Source organism: Boeremia exigua (assembly GCF_020726555.1).
Source record: "Boeremia exigua strain MPI-SDFR-AT-0100 chromosome Unknown C7974scaffold_6, whole genome shotgun sequence".
Taxonomy (NCBI): Eukaryota; Fungi; Ascomycota; class Dothideomycetes; order Pleosporales; family Didymellaceae; genus Boeremia; species Boeremia exigua.
The window spans coordinates 640,336-667,191 of NW_025763523.1; the positions used below are offsets into that span (position 1 = coordinate 640,336).

A 26,856-nucleotide genomic window follows, 5' to 3' on the forward strand; every position below is an offset into this window, starting at 1 on the left:
AGTTCATCGAACATCATGCAGGCCTAGTGACATAGCATCGCAAAATGCATATACAAAGCAGGTGAGGGCATGTTCTAAGCGCGTACGAGTAGTGCAAGAAGTATATGTCAGCAGTAAAATCTCCGCGGCGGAAAGGTCAAGAGTTTCAAGACTGGCTGGCCAAGAGCCGCTCGTAAGATACCGGGTGCGCTTACCGGTAGGTATTGATTCCAGCCAAGCCGTCCCCTTAGAGACCTGGTTTGTACCAAATGCGAGTTTAAGACAAAGTTGGCAGACTCATTCCCAAAGCTGCGGCTCCAGGCCTTACGTATTAAGTTTGAGCGCATCACGTGTCCGCCGACTGCCTGCTTCCGCAGAGCTGAACTGCCGGGATCAAAATCGTTCCTGCGTCCCCACAGAACACGGAAACCCGCTTGTCAGTCCAATCCAGTGAACTGAGAGCTCGATCTCGACCTCGAAGCGAAGTCACCTCAGCATGCGCAAACTTATTTGAGATGCCGATTACATCATCAGGCGCTCCGAAATCGCGAAAGCCGCGTCCTTCCAGAGCAAGGGGCTTAAGGACAACAACAGGTTGGTGAGTAAACCTTGCACGAACCTTGGCTGGACCGCTGCATATCTCCCATTCAGTCCAGAAGTTCCTTGTGACACAATATAGCTGGATTTGCCTTAGTCTTCTCGTTCTGTACTGATCAGAACTTCAGTTTGACCTGCAGAGGGCGCCGCATCAAATGTGATGAGCAGAGACCACGCTGCGCGACCTGCATCAAATCAGACAGAGAATGTCGATATGCATCGCTCAACGACGTTCCTACGAGCACGGCAACAAATGGATCGACGCCACCGGCTCATGCAATTGCATCGCCGGCACTGGCCAGGAGGTCGATCACCAGCGAATCTCCATTCAATAACTCGCCGGAGCTACATTTTGACTCGCCGTTGACTACTGGAAGTATAGCGTCAATGCCTTCACCAAACTCAGCCCCCTATGAGTGGTACGACTTGCTTGCTGAAGATGCGATCCAAAATGTTGCAAAATACAATCTCAACTTGGATGTTGAGAAGCCACGAAGAGAGAGCCCCGAAGAGGAATCGCCCTCGCTTGACCCCCAGCTACGATCACCAGATCAAGATCATGATCACCAGCTGGGGTCACCACTCGACCAGATGTCATCGCCAGACCAAGTTCACAGGCTACCATCCATCATGGAAGATCAGTGGAACTCTGTCGAGAACATACCTTTAACGCAAGACGAGTTGGTACTATTTCAACACTATGTCGCCGTGGTCGGCCCTATCCTGGATCTCTGTGACCCCACCCAACAATTCTCAACAGCCGTGCCCCGTCTTGCTGTACATAATCTGGGTTTGCTGAAGTCACTACTGGCAGTAGCAGCGCGTCATCTCGCGGCGCTCAACCAGCCACCACTCCCGCAACCTACCAACGACTCCAACATAGTAAACCCGCTTATCAATGTTGCTACGCAATACTACTACGAGACGTTATCATACCTATCCCAGAACCTAAACCAAGGCAGTTACTCGAAGTCCAGGGAGATAATCTCAACGTCACTTCTGATCAGCACTTATGAGATGTTCGATGCCGAGGGCCAGTACAACAACGGTGCGTGGGAACGCCATTTGCGTGGTATTTTCTGGATCCAGCGGTCACAGAACAACAACGGGTAAGTGTTTGTTACAGAGCCGCGATACAAGTACTGAATGTCACCAATGATGCGTCTTGATCATGCAGCAAACAGAACTGCGACAACAGCTGACAACCTGCAGTGAATGCAAGGATCCGCTCAGAAGAGCGGCATGGTGGGCTTGGATACGTCAAGATACCTGGGTCGCTTTTCGAGAGGGCCGTAGGGTGTTGACGATCTGGAGACCGCTGCGACGGCTCGACGATCTAACACCCGATGAGCTGTGCCTCAGGATCATCTACATCTGCGGGCGATGCGTAGACTTTGCGTCCGGCGAGTCCCTTAAGAAATACGATGTGGATACTCGTATAGACCAGGGTAAGAAGCTTACTCAAGCTCTCACGGATTGGTACAACATATTGGGGTCTTCGTTCCAGCCGATCTACAAACCTGCACTGCCGACGCAAGACACTTTCTTCTCGCCAATATGGATTCACCCTCCGTCACACGCGGCTGCAATACAGACATACCAATTCTCTCGTATTATTGTTGCTATCAACGAACCTTCGATGGGCGGCATGGAAGACATGCGCAACCGGCGACGAGTCCTCGACGATTGCGTTGAGACTATCTGTGGCATTGCGAGTACACATCAAGGCAGGGAAATACCCAGTGCCATGATCAACGTGAGAGCTCTGTATGCCGGTAAGTGTTCAGAAACTCATCGATTATTCTCACTTGACTGATTTTGACGCAGCCGGTCTTGCTGTACGGGATCCTGTCAAGCAGGCTGGTGTTCTTCACCTGCTGGAGAAAACACTCGAGGTCACCAGATTTCCTCCGAAGAGCCTTTTGCAAGATCTCACAACCCATTGGCAAGCAGAGCAATGATAACAGTAGGCTCTGTATTATGAGCTTGCTATCTCCGACATTCTGCGATCCGACCCCTCCCTTTGTCGGCGCTTTACCGCGATGCGAGGCACACATGATACGAGCGCACTCGTTGCACAGCTCCACATGTGGGGTGACAGCGCGGGGTAAGCGACCAGCTGCAAGGCGATGATCAGCCTCCACACTTCGAGCAGTTCGTGCCTCGAGACGGGGCACCCGGCCCAACAGCGTCTTCGGGTGCAGCCGTGGAGCTGGAGCTAACTAGGCCGCTTCTGTCACGCTCCCTGCTTCTGATGCTCGACTCGAGCACCAATAGTACTGCATCAATTCCGCAGGACCTCCGCAGCCTGTATCTGGGCGGTTGGCTTCGGTTTCGACAATCTGAAGCTATGAACGAGTGAGCGCAGGACCATGCTCAAACTTCAACAGCTTCTGTACACACAATCTATCTCAAAAATTACTCGTGCAACATGATGGATCTTAAAGATAACCGTACTTTGCGCATCCTCAATGCTGCAGCTACAGGCAAATATGGTATTCTGTCAGCCATTGCGTAGGGTTCCATGTACCAATTGCCCGGCAAGAGTACTCACCTGTTCCAGTTACAATGTCGAGCAACTCACGGCTCTTGTTCGCGCTGCTGAGGCAAAGCGGTCGCCCCTCATTATTCAACTTTTCCCATCAACACTTATACAGCTTCCGCTGCTAGCGCACGCCGCTGCACATGCAGTCAAAACTGCTACTGTCCCGCTGTCGCTGCATATCGATCATGCACAGAACGAAGCGCATATCCGCGAAATCATTGCAACTTTACCGGTGGATTCAGTCATGGTCGATATGTCACATTACGACGAGGCCGAGAATCTTGAGAAGACGCAGCGTCTAACAATAGAATGCCATGCAAAGGGAATTGCTGTGGAGGCTGAGAGTGGGAGAATCAACGGGGGTGAAGACGGTATCGCAGACACCGGAGATTTGGAAGGTGAGAAGGCAGCTCTTCAGCCCGAGATATCATACACAGCACTGACATCGTTAATTAGCACTATTCACATCTCCCGAAGACGTCGACAATTTCATCGCCGCGGGCGTCGACATCCTCGCGCCCTCCATCGGCAATGTGCATGGCGACTACGGGCCCTCTGGCCCCGCAGAGGGACAAATTCACTTCGACCGTCTCGAGGCCATTGACAGACAGATCAACCAGCGAGTGCTAGTAGCGCTGCACGGCACCAACGATTTCCCGGCAGAGGTCATGCAGAGATGTATACGCGCTGGTGCAATCAAGCTGAACGTCAACAAATTGTTGTTGGAAGTTGGCAATGAGGTGCTTAGACAGAACGCGGCAAGCACGCCGCTGGTGAAGTTGATTGATCAGCAGATGGATGCCATACAGGCGGAGACCGAGCGGTGGATGGATATCTGTGGGAGTAGCGGGAAAGCATGAGATGACATGTTTCGGACAAGAAGATCATCAGTGGGCCTGCAGATTCGTTTACTGCGGCAGTGGAGCTCGAGATATCTAATGCCTAGATACTCGATGGTACTTCATTTGTACTCGAATGGATGATGCCCACAGACGAGATTAGCGACGTCCCCTGAATTTTCCTGTCTTCCAAAGCTGACACTACACGGGAGGGAGTGAGTGCTCGTTAGGATATGCGTATTTTAGCCTCAACCAAACACGAAAAAGCTTGGTGAGCAATACGCAGTCTTCGGATGCGAAAAGAAAGGCGGTAACGCACCTGTGGGAAGCCAGGAGGTTTGAATGATTGTACAAATCGTGAGAACCAGAGATCAAATTCACCTGTCGGAGCATCCTGCTCCTTAATCTACTACTTATACTATCAAATGTCCGCGTGCTAGTCTCTCCTCAAGTTGATCTGCTCTCACGGGTCCAATCAGTGCCACTCCTCCAACCCAACATCTTCATGCTCGACGTGCTCCGTGCTATACTCAGAGACTCAAACAGAGGCCATACGTAGATCTCGTTTCTTCAGTACCGCCTCATTGGGCTCTTCCCTGCCCAGACTACGGCTTCCAAAGACTTGATGCACAAGCATGCTTGTTGCTGATGACATATACATGTCGCTAATGATGACCTGATTCCAAGATCTGGATTCACATAGTGGCGGGAAAGTGTGGGGAAGGGCGATTATTCCGCATACTACTGGCTCGCAGTAACGCCATTCTATAAACGTCGGAAGCGTTTGTCGTGTTGGTCTTTTTCTTTGAATTCGCTTTCTATTGTTTAACAACATGTAGGCAACCTAACTAGTCGACAAGCCGATGTGAAAGATAAGTGCCCTTTCCGTACAACACTCACGCTACTACAGTAAAATAGGTGCTCATCTACCAATACAAGAGTCCAATCAGCATTTTCAAAGACGGCTGCAATGATGTTTAGCGTTGGTCATACAGTTCTAAACAGAGTCAGAGAATGCCCGTTAGTAGCAAGATCTCATCCCAACTAGCTAGCCACATATTTGACCCAGTGAAAACGGTGCTTGACATAAAGCAATTCCAAGCAGGATGGGAAATGTGTATGCAGTGCTTTAGGTCGCAAGACGAACTGAGCAGCTACTTGGACTTGCAGACCTGGGGTTAGGGGCTATTAGCTGTGAGGAGAATGAGTTTAATGCTACGGAAGTGCTGCAGGCTGGTCGTACATGTCCGGAGTTGGAGAAGCACATACAGAACAGAGTACGTCTGGTGCATGCCGCTGCTGATCGATGTGTAGAAAAGGTGACAAAAACCAGCCAATAGGAGAACAGGGACTACTCAGCGACCGAGCCTTACCAAAGCAAGGTACCCATGTCGACTACCCAGAGCAAAAGCTTATCGATAACACCTCCAAAAACTTTCCTCCAAGTCCACCCCAAACACTCCAACGTAAAGCAAACCCACCAAGTCCCCACAACCACCACCAGACCCCCAAAATGGCAAAACGAAAACGCACCTCCACCTCCCCAGAGCTCTCCACCACCACCCCCGCCGCGCAGAAACTGCTCAAGCACCAAACCCGCGCCCTGACTGCGCGCCTCGCCGCTGCGCAGAAACCGCTCGTCGCCGCCCTCCGCCTCGCCGCCACCTTCGAGCGCCAGAAGCACAGCCGCCGCAAGAAGACGGCGGTGCAGAAGCGCGACAACGCGGCGCTGACGCGGCTCGACGACGAGTACCGCGTGCTCAAGGGGCTGGATTTCGAGGCTGTTGCGAAGGAGTATGTGGGGCGGACGGTGGGGCGGGTGCGGTGTTTGAGGGAGTGTGCGGCGCTGGCGGGGGTTGTGGAGGGGATTGGGGGGGAGAAGGAGAAGGAGAAGGAGAAGGGCGGGGTGGATGCGGCGCGGTTGAATGTGCTGGCGCGGTTGTATAAGGTGCAGGCTGTGAAGAAGGAGATGGATGCGCTGATTGAGGATTTGAAGGAGATTGTTGGGGCGGGGAAGGCAGAGGTGGTGGTGCCGGACGTGCGGCAGGGGGAGAAGAAGAGACGTGCGGTGGAGGTGGCGGATGTGGATGAGGTGGTGGACGTGGATATGATGGATGTCAGCGACGAAGACGGCGTTGCGGCGCGGCTGTTCAATGCGCGGATAGCAGCGCCGTCGTCGGGTGAGGAAAGCAGCGGCGAATTGTCCGACCAAGAGCGGCCGCCGAGTGTCGAGGACAGTGAGAGCGATAGCGGGTCATTCGGTGGTTTCAGCGACGCCGATTCGGATTCAGACGCGGCAATCAGCCGCTCTGTAGCACCGCCCTCCGACTCGGATGACTCGGACTCCAGCTCGTCGCCAGCTCTCGCGTCAGCGAAATCCAGACCTACCAAGGAAGCAGCCAAGCCCACCACGTCGACCTTCCTCCCCGGCCTCAGTCATGCAAACTACGTTTCCGGCGACGAATCTGCTTCCGATCTCGACGAGAAACCGCGCAAGAACCGCCGCGGCCAGCGCGCGCGCCAGAAGCTTGCCGAGTTGAAGTTCGGCGCAAAGGCAAAGCACATTGAAAAGAACGAGCAGAAGAACGGGTGGGACGCTAAGCGGGGTGCTGTCGGCAGTGACGCAAAGCCAGGGAACAGGAAGGACCGCAGGGCTGCGATGAAGGCGTCAGGGGGACGAGGACCAGTGATCAGCGGAGAGAACGCCGCGCCGCTGGGCAATAAAAGGATTGAAGGTGCTGCAGCGAAGCCGGCGCCCAAGCCAGCGCCCAAGCCTAAGAAAGACGATACAGGGCCTTTGCATCCCTCGTGGGCGGCGGCAAAGGCAGCAAAGGAGAGCAAGAAGCTGAAGATCGATCTGGGCGGCGCAAAGAGCGCGAAGAAGATCACCTTCGACTAGACACGATACCCAGTCACGCAACAAAGTTAATATACCTGTATCTACGTGAACACCGGATTCAGCTTCCCAGCAACCCTTTCCATCACCCGCTGCGGCAGCAGACTCTCATACACATGCGCCACCCACTCACAGCACACCCTCCGCGTAACCGCCGGATCGATAATCTCCTCAATGCCAAACGCATTCGCCGTCCGCACCGGATTCATCAGCCGCTTATACTCGTCCTCGAGCTCCTTGTACCGCGCCTCGCGCTTCTCCCGCCCCTCCTTGCGCTCAATCTCCTTCAGCTCAAACGAATGCCCGACCTCGATCCCGCCCTCCAGCGGCAGCGACCCCCACTCGCCCGACGGCCACGCCACGCGCATCCGCGGCTCGCGGCAGTCCAGCATCACCCCGCCCGCAACCCCGTACACGCGCCGCACCACCACGCTGAAGATGGGCATCGACGTCGCGTAGTACGCGGTCGCGAGCGCGATCCCGTGCCGCATCGTCGCCGTGCGCTCCGCCACGGTGCCGATCGCGTAGCCCGGGATGTCGACGAACTGCACGAGCGGGAGGTTGAAGACGTCCAGGAACTTCAGCATGCGCGTTATCTTCTGCGAGCCCAGCGCGTCGAGCGCGCCCGCGTTGACTTCGCAGTTCAGCGACACGATGCCCACGGGTTTGCCGCCCAGGCGCGCGAGCCCGACGATCGCGGTGGTGCCCCACAGCGCGCCGATTTCGAAGAAGGAGGAGTGGTCGACGACGGAGGTGATGATGGTGCGGGGGTTGTACATTCTGTTCTTCGCGCGCGGGATGACGGAGCGGAGGGCTTCTGAGACGCGGTCTATGGGGTCGTCGGCGTCGATGACGGGCGGCAGTTTCGTGCCGCAGTCGGGCAGGTAGCTGAGCACAGTGCGCAGCTGCTCGAAACAGCCCGCCTCGTCGGGCGCCAGGTTGTCGATCGTGCCATTCGTGCAGTGGACCGCGGGCCCGCCGAGCTCCGTGAACGACAGCCCTTCCTCGAACGTCGCGTTCGCAACCACGCTCGGCCCCGCGTTGAACAACGACCCAATGTCCGCCGCCATGACAGAGAAGTGGCACGCCACCACCCGCGCAGCGCCGAGCCCAATCGCCGGCCCCACGACGGCGCCCAGATTCGGAATCCCCAGGTTGAGCTGCTGCACGACCTGCGCAAACGACGGCAGCGGCGGCACGTACGAGAAGCCCGTGGTGCGGATCGTGGTCACGCTGCCGCCGCCGCTCGACCCATCAACGAGCTTGACAATCGGCAGCTTGAGCGCAATCGCCAGTTTCTCCATATAAATCTAGCTCCGTCAGCCCTGCCTCCCCTCCCCCCTGTCCACTAACTTAGACTTACTGTCTTCTCCATAAGCGCCCCATCCGCATGCCCCGCGCGAATCGAAAAGTCATCCGCAGTGAACACTATCTTCCTGCCCCGCAGCCGCCCAAAGCCCTGCACGTTATTCGACGGCACATACGCCTCGGGCGCCTCACTGCGCGGCCCCGTCGTCTTCCACGCCACGGTCCCGCTCACGCTCCCGACTTCCTGGAAACTGCCGGCGTCGAGCAGTTGCTGCACGCGCTCGCGCACCCACAGCTTGCCCGCTTGCTTCTGCCGCGCGTACCCCCGGTTGTGCGGGTCCGGCGTGGCCGCGAGCGTGCGCAGGGTGCTGATGTGGCCCAGGATGTCGGAGTAGTCGGCGGGGAGGTCGGAGGCTGGTGGTTTGCGTCGGCGGCGGGTGGGCGCGCCGGGGGGGAGGTGCGCGGAGAGTTGGCTGAGGCGGGAGGTTGCTGTGGTCGCTGTGGTGGAGGCGGAGGGGGGAGGGGGTTTGTCAGCCGCCATTGTCGCGGCGATGGAGGCGTGGATGGGTGGGCTCTTGTCGTGCAGCTGGTAGGCAGCGCATGGTTGAAGGTCAGTTGCGATGCCGAGATGGTGGAGTCTGGGGTACGGCTGGGGTACCGAGGCTCAGTGGTGCTCCCCGCGCGGCTAGCCGGATTTATCGACACCACTACTTCGCGAGTAAGTCACGGCTTTCAAGATGCTTTCTAGATGTAACGCTCTGCGGTCTCGAGACAGTCGTTTAAAGTGAACCGATTATCAACTCGACGACAGGCAAACTTGAGTCTTAACTGATACGCGCCTACAATTGACGACCTGTACATACTTCGCCATGTCGAGACCACCACAACGGCCTATCAAGCGTCTGCTCGTCGCAAACAGGTTTGACCACCACGTCCACTCACAGCTCAATTCTAATGTAACATGTACAGAGGCGAAATTGCAACCAGAATCATATCCTCAGCCCGGGAACTCAACATCGAGACCTTCAGTGTATACAACTCAAACGACCATTCCCACGCCGCCACAGCCACCCACGCCATTGAGCTATCCTCACCAGCAGCATTCATGAACATCGACGAACTGATAGCAATCGCCCAAAAGCACAACATCGACGCCGTCCACCCCGGCTACGGCTTCCTCTCCGAGTCCGATGTGTTCGCGCAGCGCATGTGGGAGGAAGCCGGCGTCGCCGTCGTCGGGCCCGGGTGGGCCGTGCTGGCCAGCACCGGCGACAAGCTCAAGGCGAGACAGCTGGCCGAGCAATGTAGGCGCGTCTGTTCTCTCGAGTCCGCCTGCTGACATGCGCAGGCCACGTCCCCGTGTCGCCGGCGCTGCAAACGCCGACTAGTAATGTGGACGACGTGCGCCGGTTCGCGGCGGAGATCGGGTACCCGGTTATGATTAAAGCCGTGGATGGCGGCGGTGGGCGCGGTATCAGGCTGGTTCAGAGCGAGGGGCTGCTTGCGGCGAACTTCAGGCGCGCGGTCGAGGAGAGTCCGTCGAAGCAGGTGTTTGCGGAGAAAGCGGCGGTTGATGGCTTTCGGCATGTCGAGGTGCAGATTATCGGTGATGGGACCAACGTAACGCATCTGTGGGAGAGGGAGTGCAGTATCCAGCGCAGGTACCAGAAGGTGGTGGAGTTTGCGCCGAGTGTGATTGAGGACCGGGCGTTGGTTGCGCGGGTGATTGGGGATGCGCTGAAGATGGCTCGTCATGTAGGCGTCAAGATGGGAAGAGGAGATGCATATGCTGACGATCTGCAGATTCACTACTTCTCCCTGGGCACCTTCGAGTTCCTGGTCAACCCGAGGACGAAAGAGTACTACTTCCTGGAGGTCAACCCCCGTCTCCAGGTCGAGCACACAATCACCGAGTCCATCTCCATGACCGACATCGTCACAGCCCAACTCCTCCTCGCACAAGGAGCATCGTTGGAGACCTGCGGCCTGCCCACCACCCCTCGCCCCCCCGAAACCCCTCCCCTGGCACACTCGATCCAGCTGCGCATCACCGCCGAAGACGTCGAAAACAACTGGACTCTCTCCATCGGCAAAATCACCAGCTTCCGCTTCCCCACCGGCAACGGGATACGCATCGACACGCACCTCACCGGCGGCCGCCCCGCCGTCGTGTCCGCCGACTACGACAGCCTCATCGCCAAGGTAATCGTCACTGCATCGTCCTGGCCCGCCGCGGTCCGGAAAGCCCAGCGCGCGCTGCAGGACACCGACATCCGCGGCGTAAAAACTAATATCTCGGTGCTGCGTGCCATCGTATCGCACCCCGCCTTCCTCGCCGGCGAGTGCGACACGCAATGGCTGGAGCGCAACCACGCGGCCCTGCTGCACACCTCGCACCGCCTCGCAGCCCCGATATCCCACTTCCCAGAACCCCCAACCGCACTCCCGTCCCTGGCCGCAGCCGCAACTACGATCCCCCCCTTCCGCCCCGGCGACTCCTGGACCCTGACCCTCACCCCGACCACCCCCAACGCCGCCCCGCAAACCCACCACCTCACCCTCACCACCCTCCTCCAAAACAACTTCCCCGCCGCCCTACGCGCCCGCATCGCATACACAACCCCCACCGCCACAACCCCCTACACGCTCAGCCTAACCTCCACATCCGCCTCTGCCTCCGCCGCAACCAGCGCCCAGCGCCGCGCCGACCCGGGCAACGCGGGCCACGTGGCGATTCCGTTCCCAGGCCGGCTGGTGGAGGTGTGTGTTGACGAGGGGGATTTGGTCAGGGAGGGCGATGTGGTGTGTGTGGTGCAGCAGATGAAGATGGAGCTTGAGGTGCGGGCGGGGAGGGGCGGGAGGGTGGGGTGGGTGTTTGGGGTGGAGGAGGGGGCGGAGGTGGATGTTGGGTGGCTTGCGGCGGTGGTGGAGGCCGAGGGGGGGGCGAGGCTGTGAAAGGGGCCGCTGGGGTGGGGGGGGGGGGGGGGGGGGGCGTTGGCGGAGGTGCGGAGTTGGGGTGCGTTTGTGATGAGGTATATACATATCCTACATCCTACGAGCCTGTCCGCACTACTGCATTATCGTCCGTGTCATCTACATACATCTCTGCTGTCTCCATTCCTTCTCACTGTGTTAGGTAGTCAAAAAGAAACAGCTCATGCACCCACCCCACACCATCTGCTTCAAAGACGAGTGAGTGAACAAGCACCCCAAAAGCGCAAAAAGAAGGTCTTGCCCGGAATCGAACCGGGGTTGCCGGAAGATACTGAGGTGATCAGAATCCGGAGTGATAACCGCTACCTGAGAGGGAATTAGCGATTGCTTCGGAGTAAAGTTGATCGGGTGAGACGTACACTACAAAACCGTGTTTTGTTCGTTGCGCAACTGATGTGCTGATGGAGATTTTGCAAATAATAATAAAAATAATCAGAGTCAATCCGGGGCTCACCGATTTTCTCCATTTGGTACGTTCATTGACAATTTGATGGCGTCACGCTAATCTCGCGTTCGCTGGAAAAATCTTGCGCCTGGTGGGGTAAGTGGGTGTGGCACGCCGCAGGACGGAACCGGCGAACTTTTCCACGTCGAATCTTCGCACCCACGATGTTTGCGTGACGTCGCTTCAGGTCCATCATCGTAGGTAATTAATTGGGCTTGGATCACATTGCATCCAATAGTCTATTCATTCTTCCAAGTCCAACACCGCTGTCACGAAAAGATGTCTTGCAATTCCAAACAAGGAATCAAGGCAGTACTACCGCCCAGCACATACCGACAGCACGAGGCGAGGCCTGTCGCCCCCAGACTATCGAGATATCTTCCCTAGAGACGCACTGTTCATGGGGCGAGAGGTATCAGGACTAGTCGGGCGCAGCTGCTTCTCTGCTGTCACAACTAAACAAGTCATTTGACAACCATCCTCCTCCAACGCAAGACAAACGGTTCGACATGGGACGACTAAGCTACGACGAGCGCGTGTGTGTGCAATTCCTCAACAAGCTCAAAGACTGGACCGACTCAACCTGGGGTTTCCGCGTTTATGGCACCTACTCACACGTGCAGGCACGAGCAGACAGTCAAAACACACAGGACGCAGCAGGTGAGTAGTCGAACTCAAGTCTAGGAAAGTATTGCTTACACAGCAACAGACACTGCCCGCTTCCAAGAAGTCCTAGCAAGACTGCGCGCTCACGCTGAAGACACCCTGCGCTACCGCCATCCAGCGCCGTACAACCAGCAACTCATCGACACACTACGCCTCCAGCCTGCTGCTTACCTTCCCGGTGCATCGCTTGCCGAAGTCTGCACGCATTTCCGCCAACACCACGCTGTGATGGTCGACTTCGAACAACAACAGAACGGTGCCCTCCTTGATGCTGAAATGTCCAGTCCAAAGTACAGCTGGTGCCTTGTCATCGACGACGAGGCGCTGCAGAGCATCGAAGCCGCGCCGCGCCCAATCGGTCGCTCACCACAAGCTGGAGTGCACGCCTCTCACCTAGCGCTCCAAGCCGAAGACGCGTTCGTGAAGTTGCTAAGCGCATCCTACGTCACTATGGAAAAACCGTTGGTTCTTGCAGCAAAGGGTTGTAATCCGCGTTGGAGCAATGCGTGGACGGGCTGGCTGAAGTGTTCACCCGTGGTGCTTATGGACGTCTTTGATGAGACGCTCTCGGGCGACATCGAGGTGCATTTCCGCGGCCACGACAAACTTCTCGAATTTCCGTAGTTACTGTCCTTGGTCCCGGATCTTGTTGTTTCGGTCCCTGCTTGCAGCCTCGCAGCCTTGAGCTTCACAGGGTCCGGGTTGGTGCGTGCACGCGCCCCTCCTGACGACCATCGATCCCCCGCCCCGGTATGCGGAAGCGCTGCGTCCCGTGTGGGGGCGGGAACTGGTGAGGCTGTCGGTCCGTTGGCATTTCACCGCCTCGCCTCGCCTGCAACCACGAAAGCTACGGCCTTGCACCCTGTATCTCCACCACCGGCCACGATAAGCGCAGGCTCCGACGGGGCGACCAGAAGTCGGTGCCACCGGCCACTACAAGAATGCGATCCAAAAGGCAAATGCTACAGGAATCTCGCTGCTCACGCGCGCCGTTGTACTTCGCGCGCTCTTCCGGTGTCCACAACGGGCAATGATGTCGCACGGGATGCTGACAGCCGCCACCAATGCACCACGCTCCCGCTTCCAGACACGCCCGCGCAGCCTCAACTTCGTGGCCGCCGGCCTATTGGCCGCCTACTCGCGCAGGCTGCCGCTGTGTAGTCGCACCCCTGCAGGCGGCCGCTGCATCTAAAGCCGAGGCGTGCCCGCGCAATGCTCTACTCTGGAATACTCCCCGCCGCGACTTGTATGGTTATCTGCAGTGGCCATGGGCAAGATCAGTTTCGCCGCATGCGCGCAGAAGTACAGAGACAACGCCACGCTGCAGGCGACCTGGGGCTGGGACAAGCCGCTCGTCGGCCTGGACCGCAACCCCACGACCCAGATCTCGCGCGCGGGCTGCATTGCCGTCTGCGGGCCCGGCACCGACTACTACCCCTGGGCCGAAGTCTCCGGCACCATCACCACCTGGATTCTGCCCGTCGTCGGCACGCTGCTGCAGGCGCCGTTTGAGAGCAACAGCGCCGCGCGCACCGCCTTGGCTATCTCGCGGTGGGTCGGGTCGCCGATCGCGTCGCTGAGCTATGTGCTGTGGAATATCAAAGTGAGCGCAAAGGCGGCGCTGATGGTCGATATGGCGGTGAGGTACGACGAGGCGCCCGGGCTGGAGTCGGATTTTGGGAGTATGAGGGATTCCATGTATCTGCTGCTCGCGATGAACCAGTATACGCTGAAGGATGAGGTGGTGTCGAGCTCGAAGGAGGCCGAGGGGCTGCTCAGAATTGTGCTGTTCAGCAAGGACCTCAGGTTGACGGATACGAAGAAGACGCTGCGGCAGATGCGCCGCATTCTGGCGCGGGAGCTGAGAGAGATGCGGCGCCGCGGCGCGGTTCCTGGTACGTCGACTCCATTTCCACGGGGAAGCTCAGCAGCTGAGTAAACAGTATTTGTGTCGACCATGTGGTTCCTGTTCGCCTTCGCGCTCTCCATCCAAGCCGCGTTCGGCGACCTGGGCCAAAACACCACCGCCCACGACCTCGCGCTCGGCTGTCTGCTCGCCTGGTTCCCCGTCCTCATCATGGGCTCCATCGTCGACCGCAACCCCATCGCCGCCGACGCGATCCGCAAGAAACTCAACACCCTCGTCGACCACGTGCGCCACGCCCTGCGCGACCGCGCCCACCGCGCCGCCTTCCTCGCCTCCTTTGAAGACGCCCCCAACTTCGCCGAGCTGAGCAAAGAAGTCGAGCGCCTCGCCAGCCTGTCCGTCGGCGAAGACATGAAGGATTTCTTCCAGGAGTTCGCGGGCCAGGCGCGCGTCCGCTGGCACTACGGCGCCGCGCACCCCATCCTCTCCGACATCGAGACCTGCTACATCGCCGCCAAGGGCCGCAACTGGCTCGCCGACGAGGCCGAGGCGCGCGCCAGCCTCGTCACGGGCCGCAGCAACGACGAAGGCCTGGTGTGGTTCGACGTGCGCGAGTTCTGGCAGATTGCGAGCGCCGTGGTGATTGTGGGGGGCAGCTGCGGCGGCGCGTTTGTGCTCAGCTACTTCACGCCGACCGTCGGGCTCGGGTGCCGGTCCGGCGGGTACACGATCTTCTTCAGCATCGCGCTGGGGCTGCTGATCATGGAGATGGTCGTGTGGCTGGTCCTGTCGCCCTACAAGATCGATAAGTGGGTGTGGCTGGCGCGCGCCGAGGGGCGGTTGAACAGCAGCGCAACGATTAGCGATTGGGGGACCGGGGCGCAGGCGCGCTGGACGAGGGTCAGACGGCGCGCGTCTAGCATGGTGTTGGGCGCCGAGGACTGGGCGATCAAGACGCTGGTGCGCGCCGTGATGCTGGTGAGGTGGACAGAGCGGCAGCGCGTCAAGGCCGACGTGGAGGAGTGGCTCGAGGCGCTCGCGCGGCGCCGCCGCAATATGGGGTCTCAGCGGCGGTGGGAGGTGTTTTTCTTCCGTCCTGTTGAGATCGGGAATACGGTGTGGCTGGTGTACATTGTGTTCGCGCAGACCTTTGGCTGGTATGTACAACAGATCCCCCGTCCACTACCACACCCCCCCTTCTAACCCCCCAGGTACAAAACCTGCGCCTGCGTAACCAGCACCTGGGGCGGCGCCGGCGGCTACCTCGACTTCAGCGTGCAAGACACATCGAACAGCATCTGGGTGCTGTACTACTGGAGCGCCGGAACCACCCTCACCGCGACCGTCATGTTCCTCAGCATGTTCTACATCTCCGTCGAGTGGTGCCAGCAGTCCTTCCTGTCGACGGAAGACTACGACGCCGCGATGCGCGGGCTACGGCGTACGCGGGCGTACCGCAAGTTCACGTTCGCCGCGCGCGTGCTCGCACGCGGTGTCGCGCGGTACACGCTCACGCCGCTCGAGGGCGTGGCGTTAAAGGTAGGGCTGATCAAGGCCAAGCAGCACACGATTGTGTGGACACACAAACACACGTGGGACCCCGTGCCGCGCGGCCCAGCAGGCGAAGCAGCAGACCCGCCGTACAGTCCCCCGCCGCACGACACGCCCGCGCTCGCGCACTCGCCCTTCCCGCCCACCATCTCCGTCAGCGCCCCGGCCCGCGAGCGCCACACGCAAGACGCGTATGCCCGCGGCAGCGACGATGCGGGCGTGCCGCTCATGGCGCCTGCGGAGGCGCATCGCGCGCGCTCAGTGTCTGTGTCCAGCGATGAGCGCCCCAGCCACGAGCGCCACAGTCGCGAGCTCGAAATGAGGTCTGTGCCGGCCGGCGACGAGACGTTTGGTGGCTGGCTGGGGCTCAATCCGTCGCTGCAGCCGAGGCATGCGTATCGGCGCGCCGGGTCGGATCCGCCGCCGTATGTGGGGGGTGCGTTGGGGTTGGTGGATGTGGATCTGGAGCGGGGGGTGTGATGTCGAGCATTCACGCGGGGAGACTTTGGACGGTTTGAACACCGGGGGTCGTGGTGTCGACCCTTTGCTTGAGAACATCATGGACGATTCGCACGACACGACCTTGGAATTGAAGAGACCGGTTCTGATTCATCCGAGAAGACTACGTACTTTCATCACACCTCCGCCAGCACGCGCCCCGCCTTGTTCACAATACGTACTGGAGCACTGCGCCCCTCCACCGTCGCCTCCGTCACCAGTCCCGCGTCATCCCATCCGAAATTGACTGTTCCACCCCCTCTCAGCACCAGCCCGCGCACACTCCCCCCCGCCCAGGCCGCTGGGATCGCAGGCCCGAGGACCACCGTCCGTGTCCCGGTATCCCCAAATGCATTCGGCAGATCCACAACCAGCATGCTCAGCACCACGCCTCCGAAGCCGTAGTTGGCGTCGATCTGGAACGGCGTGTTGAGCCCGGAGTACATACTAAAGCCATTACCGACAAAGTTCTCCGCAATCGCGTACCGCAGCTCGAAGTGCGCGCGCTCCGTGTTGTTCAGGCGCGCCCAGCACGCGGACCGCCACACTTTGGCCCAGCCGGCATTCGCGTCGGGCGCGTTCCCTTCGCCGCGGCTGTAGAGCTTCTGGGCCACGGCGTCTTGGATCGTGGCGTTGCTGTATCCGCCCGCGAGCCCCGACACGCTGTAACCCGGGTGCCAGCCCACTAGCTCCGACAGGTGGCGGTGCGTGTCGTTCATGGGCTCGTAGCCGAGCGTGTCGGGCATCTTCCACTCCTTGAGCTGGCCCCAGGCGCCGATGTGCACGCCCTTGTCGAGGCGCGCCAGCGCGGCTGTGACGTTCGCCGTAAACGCGTCGTCGGCTTCCGCGGCGGGCGATGCGAGCGCCAGCGTGTTGTCGAAGACCTGGTGGATCAGCTGCTGGAAGTGCGCACACCCGAAGCTGGTCGGCCCGTGCTCAGGGCTGTTACACGGGTTGACGACCAGACTGCCGTCGTTGGTGTAATCATCCACCTGCAGCTGGTGCAGCCAGAACTCGGCGACCCCCTTGAGCAGCGGGTAGCCCTGGTCCCGCAGCCACGCGGCGTCCTGCGAGTACTCCCAGTGGTCGAACACGTGCTGCATCATCCACGCCGCCGCGGCCGCGTAGTTCGCCCACGAGGCCCCGCTCTTCATGCCCGTGTGCCCGAAGATGTTCATCTCGTTGTGGACCACCCACCCGGGCGCGCCGTACAGCAGTCTCGCCGTCTCGCGCCCCCGCGGTACCCAGTTGTCCGCCATGTAGTCCCACAGCGGCGTCTGCAGGTCCGTCAGCCCCGTCTGGTCCGGCGTCCAGTGGTTCATCTGCAAGTTGATGTTCGCGTGGTAGTCGCCCGACCACGCCGCCCAGAGGCCCTCGCTCCACCGGCCCTGTAGGTTGGGCGGCAGGCTGCCCGGCCGCGACGACGAGACGAAGAGGTACGTCGCGTAGTCGAACAACAGGCCCTCGAGCCACGGGTCGCCCGCGGCGTCGTCCTCGCTGTACCGCGCAATCACCTCCTCCGTCGGCGTGTCCGCAGAGCCCAGCGGATCCGGGAGCGAGAGTGCGAACCGCCCCGTCAGCGCCGCAAAGTCCGCCACATGCGCGTCCTCCAGCTGCTCCCCCGTCTTCGCAGCCGCCGCCCGCGTCCCCGCCTCAACCCCCGGCCCCGGATCCGCCCCGCGGTACGAGAACTCGTACTCCGCCGTCCCCTTCTTGGCGTCGTAGTCGCTCCCCGCGCCCACCACCACCGTCACGCTCGTCGTCCCGTTCGCAGGCACCACCCGCAGCGCGCCCGCCTCGCACGACGCCGTGACGCGCCCGCCCGCCGCGACCCGCGCGATCGCATCGTACCGCATGCCTGTCGGCGGGCCGAGCTGCGTCACGCCGCGCAGACGGACGTGCGCGGTGCCGTTCCCGCTGCTGCCGTCGACGCACGTCGCGCTCTGCAGCTCCGGGCCCGCGAGCGTGTTGTCGAGCCGTATCTCCAGCGGCGGCACGCCGCGGGGCGAGGAGAGGGTGTACACGCACACCTGGTCTGGGTGCGAGCAGAACGCGCGCGTCTGGATGTCGTGGGCCTGGGTGGAGAAAGCGGTGCTGTGGACCCCCGTCGCCAGGTCCAGCGCTCTCTTATACCCCTCGACCGACGCATTCCCCGCCACCTCCGGCACCGCAACACTCAAATTTCCCAGCACCCGGTAACTCCCAAACTCCCCATCCCCGCCCAACAAGCCCGTCACATTCCCCGTCGCGTTCTGGAAAATCCAGTCCCGGATCCCCGGCAACACGTCCGCGACAGAGGAATTCGGGTTCCCCCCGCTGTAGGTCGCGGACTCGAACGGCCCGCCTGACCACAGCGTGTCGAGGTTCAGCGTCAGCACCTCGGCGCCGGGGCGGCCGTGGATGAGGGCGGCGAGGCGGGCGTTGCCGAGGGGGTAGGCGGTGCGGATGACATCGCTGCTGGGGGCGGGGGAGGGGGACCAGAGGGATTTCGCGTGGAGGGGGGAGGGGAGGGCGAGGAGGGTGGTGAGGGCGAGGGACAGCATAGTGTGCGGCGCCATGTTGTACGCCGTCGATCAATCCAGCGCAGTGCAGTGCAACCACACAGATAAACAAAGCCTTCGCAAACACTCCAGCCAAGCTCAGAAGAGCGTACAGACTGATTCGATACACGTCTCTTGTTTCAAGCGGGACCCCACGGCCTTTTAATCAGTTCCTAACTGCACTCCCCCTCCCCCGAAAACGCAAACGTGTATTTACTCCGGCACCTCCGGATCAATTTCCCCATCAACCCCCTGCCTTCAATCTCCCGCCGCCACCCCCCAAGCCCAACGTCCCCCGCAAACGCACACCCGCTTCGCCGTATTGTAGCCGCTCCGGCTCCTCCGGGTCATTTCCCACACTCCACAGACCATGGTATGGCATGGCGGGGCACGGCACGGCACGGCATGGCGAAGGTATACATGGCATCGGTACAGGGGGGTTCGCTGTACAAGGGGGTAGTCTGTGCGGAGTGGGTTGGGATTAGAATCTAGGGGTCCCGCGGAAGGATCTGGGGGGGGGGGGTTCTGAGTGGCCGGTGGCTACATCTGAGGGACTCTATTGGTGTATTGGGTGTTCGGTGGTGGACACGCGTGGTCGTGTTCGCATCTGCTTAGGCTAGGTATCCGCTTGTGCAGTACCAATACCAGGGCGGCGCGGGGTTCCTGCGGCGGGAGCGCGGTGGCGACTGGGGGGGGGGGGGGTTGCGGGGCATCCCTGTATCGCCGCCGCTCCATCGCATGGCCATCGCTCTCCATCGCCTCTCACTTGCCGCTTCGGGATGGTGTGCAGGGGTTGTAGATGAGGTGTGGGGCCGTGGGTAAATACAATACCCCGGATCGAACAGGTACCTAGGTATACATACAGCTAGTTGCCCGGATGATAATATAGATTGTAGATGGAGAAAAGGGTAATTGGGGGAGTATTATGCTGTTAGGATGTTAGGATAACTGTTTGATGCTATTATGCTATTATGCTATTATCCGATCCGCGGTCTCTGCCTTTGTGGCTCCAGAACTGGTGGTCAAGGGTGGTCGAGGGTGGTTGAGGGTGGGCGCCCGAGTTGGTGGCAGGATGTAGATCTGCGGATACCTCGGGATCTTAGGATCTTGGATTCGCTGTCTGGCGACGTGGAGTCGGGTGTGGAGTTGATAATCGTCGAGAAAGGGCTCATGCTGCTGTGCGCAGCTCTATCTGCCTACAGTAAGACAGGGCTCCTTTTCTCCTCTTGTCGTGTACAGTACGATGGGATACCGTTTGCGCGTCGAACCCCCGATTCGCAGGCTGTCCATCGCTACCGCTTGCTTCTGGTTCGAAGCGCTTAGATAATTGCGTGGCCGCAAGTCGTAGCCTCCGTCTTACAATCCCCATGCGTCAGGACGCGCCGGCCCTCGGATTCTTGGTGCACGGTACGGTGACTGAGCAGACACTCAACGCATGCGCCGCGGTAAATGCTCCTGGTCATCGTGTCACAGCAGCGGTGTTAGGAAGACGACACAGGAAGGAAAGATACCAGACAGCTTCGGAAAGAAGCACTGGGGTTCTCTGAGAGCGCGCTGCAGACGCACGGCATCACCTCCGTCCGTCCGTTAGGAACCCATCGCCTAGATAGTTCAAGGAGCGGCTTGTGGTTGTGGTTGTGGTAAAGCGACCGACCAGCGTCTACTTATACCTATAGGAGACTGCACCGCGGCCAGACACCACGGTGGGCGGGTGAGAAACGGAAGGATTGTGGTTGTGGTTGTAGTTGTAGCGATAGCAATAGCGTGCACAGCTGGGTCGAAACGGGCACGCTCTAAACGGGCACGCGAGTACTTATAATATACACACGTCTCAGCTGGCATATTCTTGTCCTGTGATGCTTACTGCAATATGCAGACCACCACTGTAGCACCACTGGTTTGGGAGATTGGATGGGAGGCCCTGCTGTCAAAGTGTCAGCGAGCCTGCTGCGTGTGATAGCCTAGATGAATCCGGCACCAGCGAGGCGGAAGGGGAGGGGGGGAGGGGCTTGAAGAACCAAAATGCATTTGAGTAAGTACCCAGGGTATACGCAGCCCTACGCCTAAACAATGCGTGTCCGTGTCGTGTCGTGTCGTCGTGTACTAGAAATGCGCCCTTCTCCTAACAACGCAACGCGCCAGCCTACTCTGCTCCACGGCGATATGCACCAGCACGACGACGCACGACTGTCCCCTCTCCCCCCTCTTCCCCCTCACCCTTCCCCCCTCCCTTTTGCTCACCACGCTCCCCTCCCCCTTGCTCACCACGCTCCCCCCCCTCCCCCTTCCTCCCCCCCAACCTCCTTCCCCCAGACCATCATCTCCCACCACAGCAAAAACTGCTAGTCGCGCTGCGTAAGGCGGTCAGCGGTGCGCTCGCTCTCGCCCAGCGCCTCGGCGTTGAGCGCATCGAGCTGCGCGAGCGTCTGCTGCATGGCGGCCAACTGCTGGGTCTTGATTAGCTTGTGATCTTTTGCGATAGCTGGACAGTGTCGACGGGGGGAACGACTCACAGTACCAAGCACATCCTTCTCCGCACCGACGCGGTACGGCGGCGGCGGCGCACCCTCGCGCTCGCCCTCGCCCGCAGACGCCGAGCTATCCGCGCCCGACTCGTCCTCCTCCGCCAGCGGGGGCATCTCGCGCTTCTCGCCCAAACTAGCAGCGGCGCGCGCGATCCGATCCCCAGCCGCGAGCATATCCTGCAGACGGTCGATTTTCGCAAGCAGCGCGGCGTTTTGCTTCTGCAAGGGCTCGACGCGGGCGAGGTGTTTCCGAACCACCTCGCCCTTGAAGGACTCGACGCGGTCCTCGGCCTCGACGGCGGCGGTGTAGGCGGCGTCGCGGTCGCGCTCGAGGGTGTGGATGGTGTCTTGGAGGCGGTGCAGGTCGGAGGCGGCGGTGTCGAGGTCGGCGGTGGCTTTGTCGAGGCGGGATTGGAGGGCGGTGTGCAGGGTGTGTTGCTCGGCGCTGTCGCGTTCGACGGTCGACATTTCGCGGTCGTGGCGGGCGTGGGCGTCCTCCAGCTGCGCTTGCAGGGCGTCGTGCTTGCGCTGTAGTTGCTGCACGGCGTCGGCAGTGCTGTTCTGCATGCCGATCATGAGTTCGGAGATGGCGTCCTCGTGCTCCTTGACCATCTGCTCCGTGGCGTCCTCGTGCTCCTTAGCCATCTGCTCTGTAGCATCTGCATGCTCCTTCCTTGCCCGCTCCAGCTGCTGCCGCAGCGTATCCGCACTAGACGAGTATTTAGAATCGAGCTCCTTCTCCAGCTGCACTAGCGTCTGATGATGCTCCTCGTCCATCTCGGAGAGCTTGTCTTGCAGCGCACGGTTCTGCGCCTGGAGTCCCGCAACAGCGCGCTCGAGCTCGCCCTCGAGCGACTGCTTGACGCTGGACAGTGTGCTCTCGTGTGCCTCCTCTGCAGCAGTCTTGTCTGCGAGAAGAGCGTCGTACTTCTCGGTGGCTTTGGCGGCCGAGTCTTCCCTGCTCGCCAGCTCGCGCCGGAGGCTGTCGATCTCAGTGTGAGCCTCGTCCTTTGCGCGCTCGAACTCGTGCTTTAGTGACTCCTTCTCCGCCAGGAGCGCCTCGTACCGCTCTCTCGTCTCGTTGAGATCAGTGTCAGCCGCGTCCTTGTACAGCGCCAGCGTGGCCTCGTGGTCCCGCTTATCAGCAGCAGACTGCTCGGCCAAGAGCGCTTCATACTTGTCTGTGACTTCAGCTAAGCCCGCCGCGTCAGCGTTTTCTTTCGAAGCCAGCGCTTCCCTGAGGGTTTCGAGCTCGACATGGTATTCGTCTTCCAGATGATTGCGAAGACTGTCCAGCGCCGCGTCGCGTTCCTCCCTGTCCATCGCAGCCTGCTCGGTGAGGAGAGTTTCGTACTTCTTACTGACCTCCGCCAGGCCTGCCGAGTCCAGCTCCTCCTTCTCAGCCAGCTCGTGTTCGAGGTCGTCAAGTTTGACGTGCAAGTCCTTGTTAAGGGCCTCCAGCTCGTCAAGTGCGGACTGTTTCTCGGCGAGCGTTGTGTCCTGTTGCTCCAGCTTGGCGCGATCGCCTTGGAGTTCTTCGATTAGCGCCACGTACTTTTGTTCGATATCCTGCCGCTGCGAGTCCAGTGCCTTCTCGAGCGCTTCGGCCTGGGCTTTGGCCGCAGTCTCCTGGGTTTTGGTGCTTTCTTCGAGCTTGGCCTCAGCGTCTGCGAGCTGCTTGACAAGAGTGTCGTGTTTTGCTTGGATATCTCCAAGCTCGCTGGTGTGTGAAGTTTCAACGTGCCTCTTCTCTTCCAGCAGGCTGTCGTACTTGGACTGCAGGTCGGTGAGCGCCAGCGTCGAAGCGCTCTCAGAGTCCTGTTTCAACGTCTCGAGCGTGCGAGCATGCTCCTCCTGCATTCTCTCCTTATCCGCCTCAAGCTTAGCATGCTGAGCCTGGAGGTCATCATACTTGGCCTGCAGCTCAGCAACCACCTCCTTCGACGCACCCTCCGAATCCTGCTTCAGCGCCTCCACAGCACGAGCATGCTCCTCCTCCATCTTCGACTTGTCTTCCTTGAGCGCAGCATGTTGAGTTTCGAGGTCCGAGACCGTCTTTTCCAGCGCCTCAAGCTTGGCCTCGAGATCCTGCTTGCCCTGTTGTGAGATCTGCAGCTCGTCACCTGCCTTCTCGAGGGCGTGTTCGTGCGTGGTACATTTGTCTGCCAGGGACTGTTTTTGTTGTGTCGCGGCATCGAGCTCGGTTTTGAGATTCGCGAGCGACTTTTCAGAGTCCGCGAGCGCTGACTGCGCGATCCGAGTCTCTTGTGTCGCGGCATCAAGCTCATCTTTGAGAGCATCTCTTGCCTTCTCCACCTCTTCCCTTATCTCCTCAGACTCCTTAAGCTGAGCTCGCAGGTGCTCGCGCCTCCCCTCCGCCTCCCCCAGCTTCTCCTCCGCCTCTCCCCACTTCTCCTCCGCGGCCTCCACCTCCCGCGTCTTCAACTCGGCAATCTCTTTATTCTCTGCAGTCAGCGCCTCAACCCTCCCTTCGAGCTCGGCAATCTGTTTCTGCGCGGTATAATGCGCCTCGGCCAACCTCTCCTTCTCGTCCAGCACCAGCTTGTGCTTGGCGAGCGCCTCGTCGCGGCCGAGCTGCGTCGACCCGGAGCTTTCTTTCAAAGTGCTAATCTCGTCCTTCAACCCCTGACTCTCCTCCTTCAACCCGCCAATCTCCTCCTGAAAGCCCTGGATCCGCTTCTCCTTATCCTGCAGCTCCTGCGCGCGGTCCTTGAGACTCTGTTCGTGCCCCTCGAGCGCGGCGTTCTTCTCGGCGACCAGCGCGTCGTATTTCGCCTGCAGCTCGTGCAGGCGCTTCTTCGCGTCGCCCTCGAGATCGGCGCGCAGCGAGTCGATCTCGGCGTCGTGGTCTTCGCCGAGGACGCGCAGGTCCTGGCGGTGGCGGGTCAGGGCGGCGTCGAGGTCGGATTTGGCGGCGTCGGCTTTCTTCTTTGCTTCACTCAATTGCTCCTGTATGGTGGCGAGGGCGGCGGTGTCCTGCTTGGAAGTCTGTTCGAGCGCGTCGACGGTGGCGCGTAGGCTATCAGCCTCCGCCCGCAGATGGGTGATCTCGGTGCTGTCGGAGGTGAGTTGGTCGTTGACGGCTTCCAGGCGCTGGACGAGCTCGTCGTTCTGCTCCGTCTTGAGCCGGATCGCGTCCTCGTGTGCGGTCTTGAGGTCGTCAATCTGCTTGGACAGCTCCTGCGAGACGCGGGCGCCGTCGGTTTCACCCTGTTCCAGCGCGGCGATCTGGTTCTGCAGGTCCTCGATGGACTTGAGGTGGCTGGAGACGGCGGCCTCCTTGGCGCTCAGCTCGCTCCGGCTGCTCTCTTGCAGCTCCGCAATCTTCGACTTGAGGTCGTCGGCGCGCGCGGTGCGTTCGCTCTCGAGATCGGCGGTGACGTGGTCGGCCCGCTGCTGCAGCTTTTCGAGGTCGTCCTGCAGCTCCTTCTCGGTCTGGATGTGCGCCGCGATCGCCTCGTCCTTGCCGCGCAGCTCGTCTGTGTGCTGTTGCTGCATCGACGTCACCTTGGCCTGCAGCTCCTCGACGAGCTTTGTCGACTCTGACGTCTTGGACTTGGCCTCCCCCGATGCGTCGTTGAGGCGCTGTTCGGTAGCTGTGACTTCGGACCGCAGACTCTCCACCGTCTTGGACAGCGAGTCGATCTTCTCATCGCGGTCGCGCACGTCATCCGAATGGCCCTGTTCCAGATCCGCCAACTTGGTCTGCAGACCGTCGAGCGTGTCGTTGGCGGCAGCCAGGTCGGCCGTGAGGGTATCGCGCTCCTCCCGCAGTGCCGTCATCTCTTTGGCAAGGGCCTCGATCTTGGCGCCCTGCTCGACCAGCTGCAGCTTCTCGGCGTCCCACTCGCGGCCCTGGCGCTCCAGCTCGACATTGAGGTCGTCGAGGACCTGCTGCAGCTCCGCCGCTTTCGCAGCCTCGGCGGCCTCCTTCTCCTGGGCCACGCGCTTCTCCTCGCGCAGCCTCTGCTTCTGCTCCTCCAGCAGCTGCGTCTCCCGCGCGAACTGCTTCTCCATGCCATCAACAATCGTATTGTGCTTGTGCTCGTCCCAGCCCGACGCGTCGGCCGCAGCGCCGGGCTTGTCCTGGTCGGCAATGGCGCTCTGGGCGTCGCCGAGCTGCTTCTTCAGCTTCGCGTTGGTCGCCTGCAGGCGGTCGACTTCGCGGTTCAGGTCGTCGCGCTGCTGCTGCAGCTTCTCGCGCAGACTCGTCTCCTTGAAGAAATCCTGCATGACCGCCAGGCTGCGGCGGCTGTTCTCGTCGAGCGGCGCAGGGCCGCCGGGGGCAGTGCCGGGCCGTCTGTCGTCCTCGCCGACGCGCGGCAGGCTCTCCTTGAGCGGCCCAAACGGCACCGTCTTCTTGACTTCGACTTCGGCGTCCGACGCCGCTTTGTCCTTGAGAGGGCCATAGCTCCTCGGGGGAACGTCAATCGGGCTGTATCTGCAGCCGGTCAGCAACGCGCGGGGAGAGACTTTGAAATGGGAATAGTTTGGATATCACGCACGCGGGGATTTCAGCCGTGGCCTTGGTGGGCGACGACGCAGCGCTGAGCGACAGCTTCTTCGCGTGGGCGACGGGCGTGCGGGGCGTGATAGTCGACACAGGCGCCTTGGGGATCGTGTGGTGCGGGGTGCGCGACGCAGCAGGCTTCGCGGCCGCGGGCAGCGACACGCGGGGCGCCCGCACCGGCGTGTGCTCGCTGCTGGGACGCGACGTCGCCGCCGGGCGCTTTGCAGGCGGCGTGGCGGCCGTGGGCGTCGTGGCCGCCGCGTTCAGGGCGGTGCGGCGCGCGGTCGTGCCGGCGGGTGCGCGCGTCGGCGGCTTGTTCAGGGTCGAGGCGGCGCCGGCGAGGCGCGCGGTCGAGCTCGCGAGCGGGCGCGCAGCGGTGCTGGACGGGCGGGACGTCGTGCTGGCGGGCGCGGGAGCGCGGCGGGCGCCCGTCGCGGTGGAGCTGGCAGCGGGGCGACGCGGCGGCACGGGATCCTTCTTCGCGGCAGCGGGCGCGTGCGAGGCCATCTTGCGGCGGACGACCGACGAGGGCGACGACGGGGCGGGCAGCGCAGGCTGGGGCTGGGGCTGCTGGGGACTGGCGGGCTCTGAGGCCGTCGCAGCGTGGGTGCTGCCAGCGTCGCTAGCGGAGGTGCTCGAACCCTCCGCCATTTCGGCACCAGTCAGGGGTCTGCCGCGGCCCGTAGCGATCGCTCGCCGTCTCTGTTATAGACCCTCTGCGGGAGCCAGCGCATGCACAGTCGACAGCAGATGGCGCAGCAATGATTGCACGCGGGCGCCGACGTGGTTCAATGGCAATGGCCGCCTCCGTCGCGCGTCTGCGGAAGGCTAGGCTGACGTCGCACCGCGTCGCGCCCGCCACGACACGCTGCGTCACTGCACGTCCGGCACGACTGATCCCCCACACCGGCCATTGAGCACGCCGCACGTCGCCATGTCTGCAGTCTCTGACAGCCTGGCGTGCACCTCTAGTACGAGTTCACATACTCTCAGATTCAAGTCTTCATGAGAGTTGTCCGGTTCATCTGGTCAATCACCGGCACGTTCCATGGCAGTCTTCAAAGACAGGTAGGTG

General features: G+C 60.7%; 9 protein-coding genes across 9 annotated transcripts; 6 read left to right on the forward strand and 3 right to left on the reverse strand.

The window, feature by feature from the left end:
• Positions 1 to 494: 494 nt before the first annotated feature.
• Positions 495 to 2,537, forward strand: C7974DRAFT_311179 (uncharacterized protein; the record flags this gene model as incomplete). The annotated part of the gene is made up of 4 exons (XM_046138299.1): positions 495 to 577; positions 705 to 1,685; positions 1,789 to 2,351; positions 2,404 to 2,537. The coding sequence occupies 4 exons, from the start codon at positions 495 to 497 to the stop codon at positions 2,535 to 2,537; spliced, it is 1,761 nt and encodes a 586-aa protein (XP_045996943.1).
• Positions 2,538 to 2,792: 255 nt separating this feature from the next.
• On the forward strand, positions 2,793 to 4,071 carry C7974DRAFT_182481 (ketose-bisphosphate aldolase). Its single transcript, XM_046136382.1, has 2 exons — positions 2,793 to 3,519; positions 3,578 to 4,071. Exons 1-2 carry the CDS (start codon positions 3,048 to 3,050, stop codon positions 3,979 to 3,981), a joined length of 876 nt encoding a protein of 291 aa, XP_045996944.1. The 5' UTR covers positions 2,793 to 3,047; the 3' UTR covers positions 3,982 to 4,071.
• A 1,342-nt stretch (positions 4,072 to 5,413) lies between these two features.
• C7974DRAFT_182530 (Bud-site selection protein) lies at positions 5,414 to 6,880 on the forward strand. The gene has a single exon (XM_046136384.1). It carries the CDS (start codon positions 5,474 to 5,476, stop codon positions 6,857 to 6,859), a length of 1,386 nt encoding a protein of 461 aa, XP_045996945.1. The 5' UTR covers positions 5,414 to 5,473; the 3' UTR covers positions 6,860 to 6,880.
• On the reverse strand, positions 6,855 to 8,869 carry C7974DRAFT_182536 (propionyl-CoA carboxylase beta chain mitochondrial precursor). Its single transcript, XM_046136385.1, has 2 exons — positions 8,220 to 8,869; positions 6,855 to 8,166 (listed from the first exon to the last, which is right to left on the reverse strand). Exons 1-2 carry the CDS (start codon positions 8,703 to 8,705, stop codon positions 6,901 to 6,903), a joined length of 1,752 nt encoding a protein of 583 aa, XP_045996946.1. The 5' UTR covers positions 8,706 to 8,869; the 3' UTR covers positions 6,855 to 6,900.
• C7974DRAFT_453760 (carbamoyl-phosphate synthase L chain, ATP binding domain-containing protein) lies at positions 8,598 to 11,119 on the forward strand (the record flags this gene model as incomplete). Its single annotated transcript, XM_046145879.1, has 4 exons — positions 8,598 to 9,083; positions 9,134 to 9,468; positions 9,513 to 9,919; positions 9,968 to 11,119. Exons 1-4 carry the CDS (start codon positions 9,034 to 9,036, stop codon positions 11,117 to 11,119), a joined length of 1,944 nt encoding a protein of 647 aa, XP_045996947.1. The 5' UTR covers positions 8,598 to 9,033.
• Positions 11,120 to 11,960: 841 nt separating this feature from the next.
• Positions 11,961 to 13,215, forward strand: C7974DRAFT_182547 (uncharacterized protein). Its single transcript, XM_046136386.1, has 2 exons — positions 11,961 to 12,263; positions 12,313 to 13,215. Exons 1-2 carry the CDS (start codon positions 12,113 to 12,115, stop codon positions 12,891 to 12,893), a joined length of 732 nt encoding a protein of 243 aa, XP_045996948.1. The 5' UTR covers positions 11,961 to 12,112; the 3' UTR covers positions 12,894 to 13,215.
• On the forward strand, positions 13,114 to 16,244 carry C7974DRAFT_453768 (uncharacterized protein). Its single transcript, XM_046145880.1, has 3 exons — positions 13,114 to 14,164; positions 14,213 to 15,293; positions 15,348 to 16,244. The coding sequence occupies exons 1-3, from the start codon at positions 13,537 to 13,539 to the stop codon at positions 16,165 to 16,167; spliced, it is 2,529 nt and encodes an 842-aa protein (XP_045996949.1). The 5' UTR covers positions 13,114 to 13,536; the 3' UTR covers positions 16,168 to 16,244.
• On the reverse strand, positions 15,916 to 18,728 carry C7974DRAFT_358837 (glycoside hydrolase family 95 protein-like protein; the record flags this gene model as incomplete). Its single annotated transcript, XM_046139650.1, has 1 exon — positions 15,916 to 18,728. One exon carries the CDS (start codon positions 18,726 to 18,728, stop codon positions 16,323 to 16,325), a length of 2,406 nt encoding a protein of 801 aa, XP_045996950.1. The 3' UTR covers positions 15,916 to 16,322.
• A 2,290-nt stretch (positions 18,729 to 21,018) lies between these two features.
• Positions 21,019 to 26,564, reverse strand: C7974DRAFT_358841 (uncharacterized protein). Its single transcript, XM_046139651.1, has 5 exons — positions 25,777 to 26,564; positions 23,916 to 25,712; positions 22,612 to 23,861; positions 21,239 to 22,188; positions 21,019 to 21,172 (listed from the first exon to the last, which is right to left on the reverse strand). Exons 1-5 carry the CDS (start codon positions 26,430 to 26,432, stop codon positions 21,068 to 21,070), a joined length of 4,758 nt encoding a protein of 1,585 aa, XP_045996951.1. The 5' UTR covers positions 26,433 to 26,564; the 3' UTR covers positions 21,019 to 21,067.
• Positions 26,565 to 26,856: the final 292 nt, after the last annotated feature.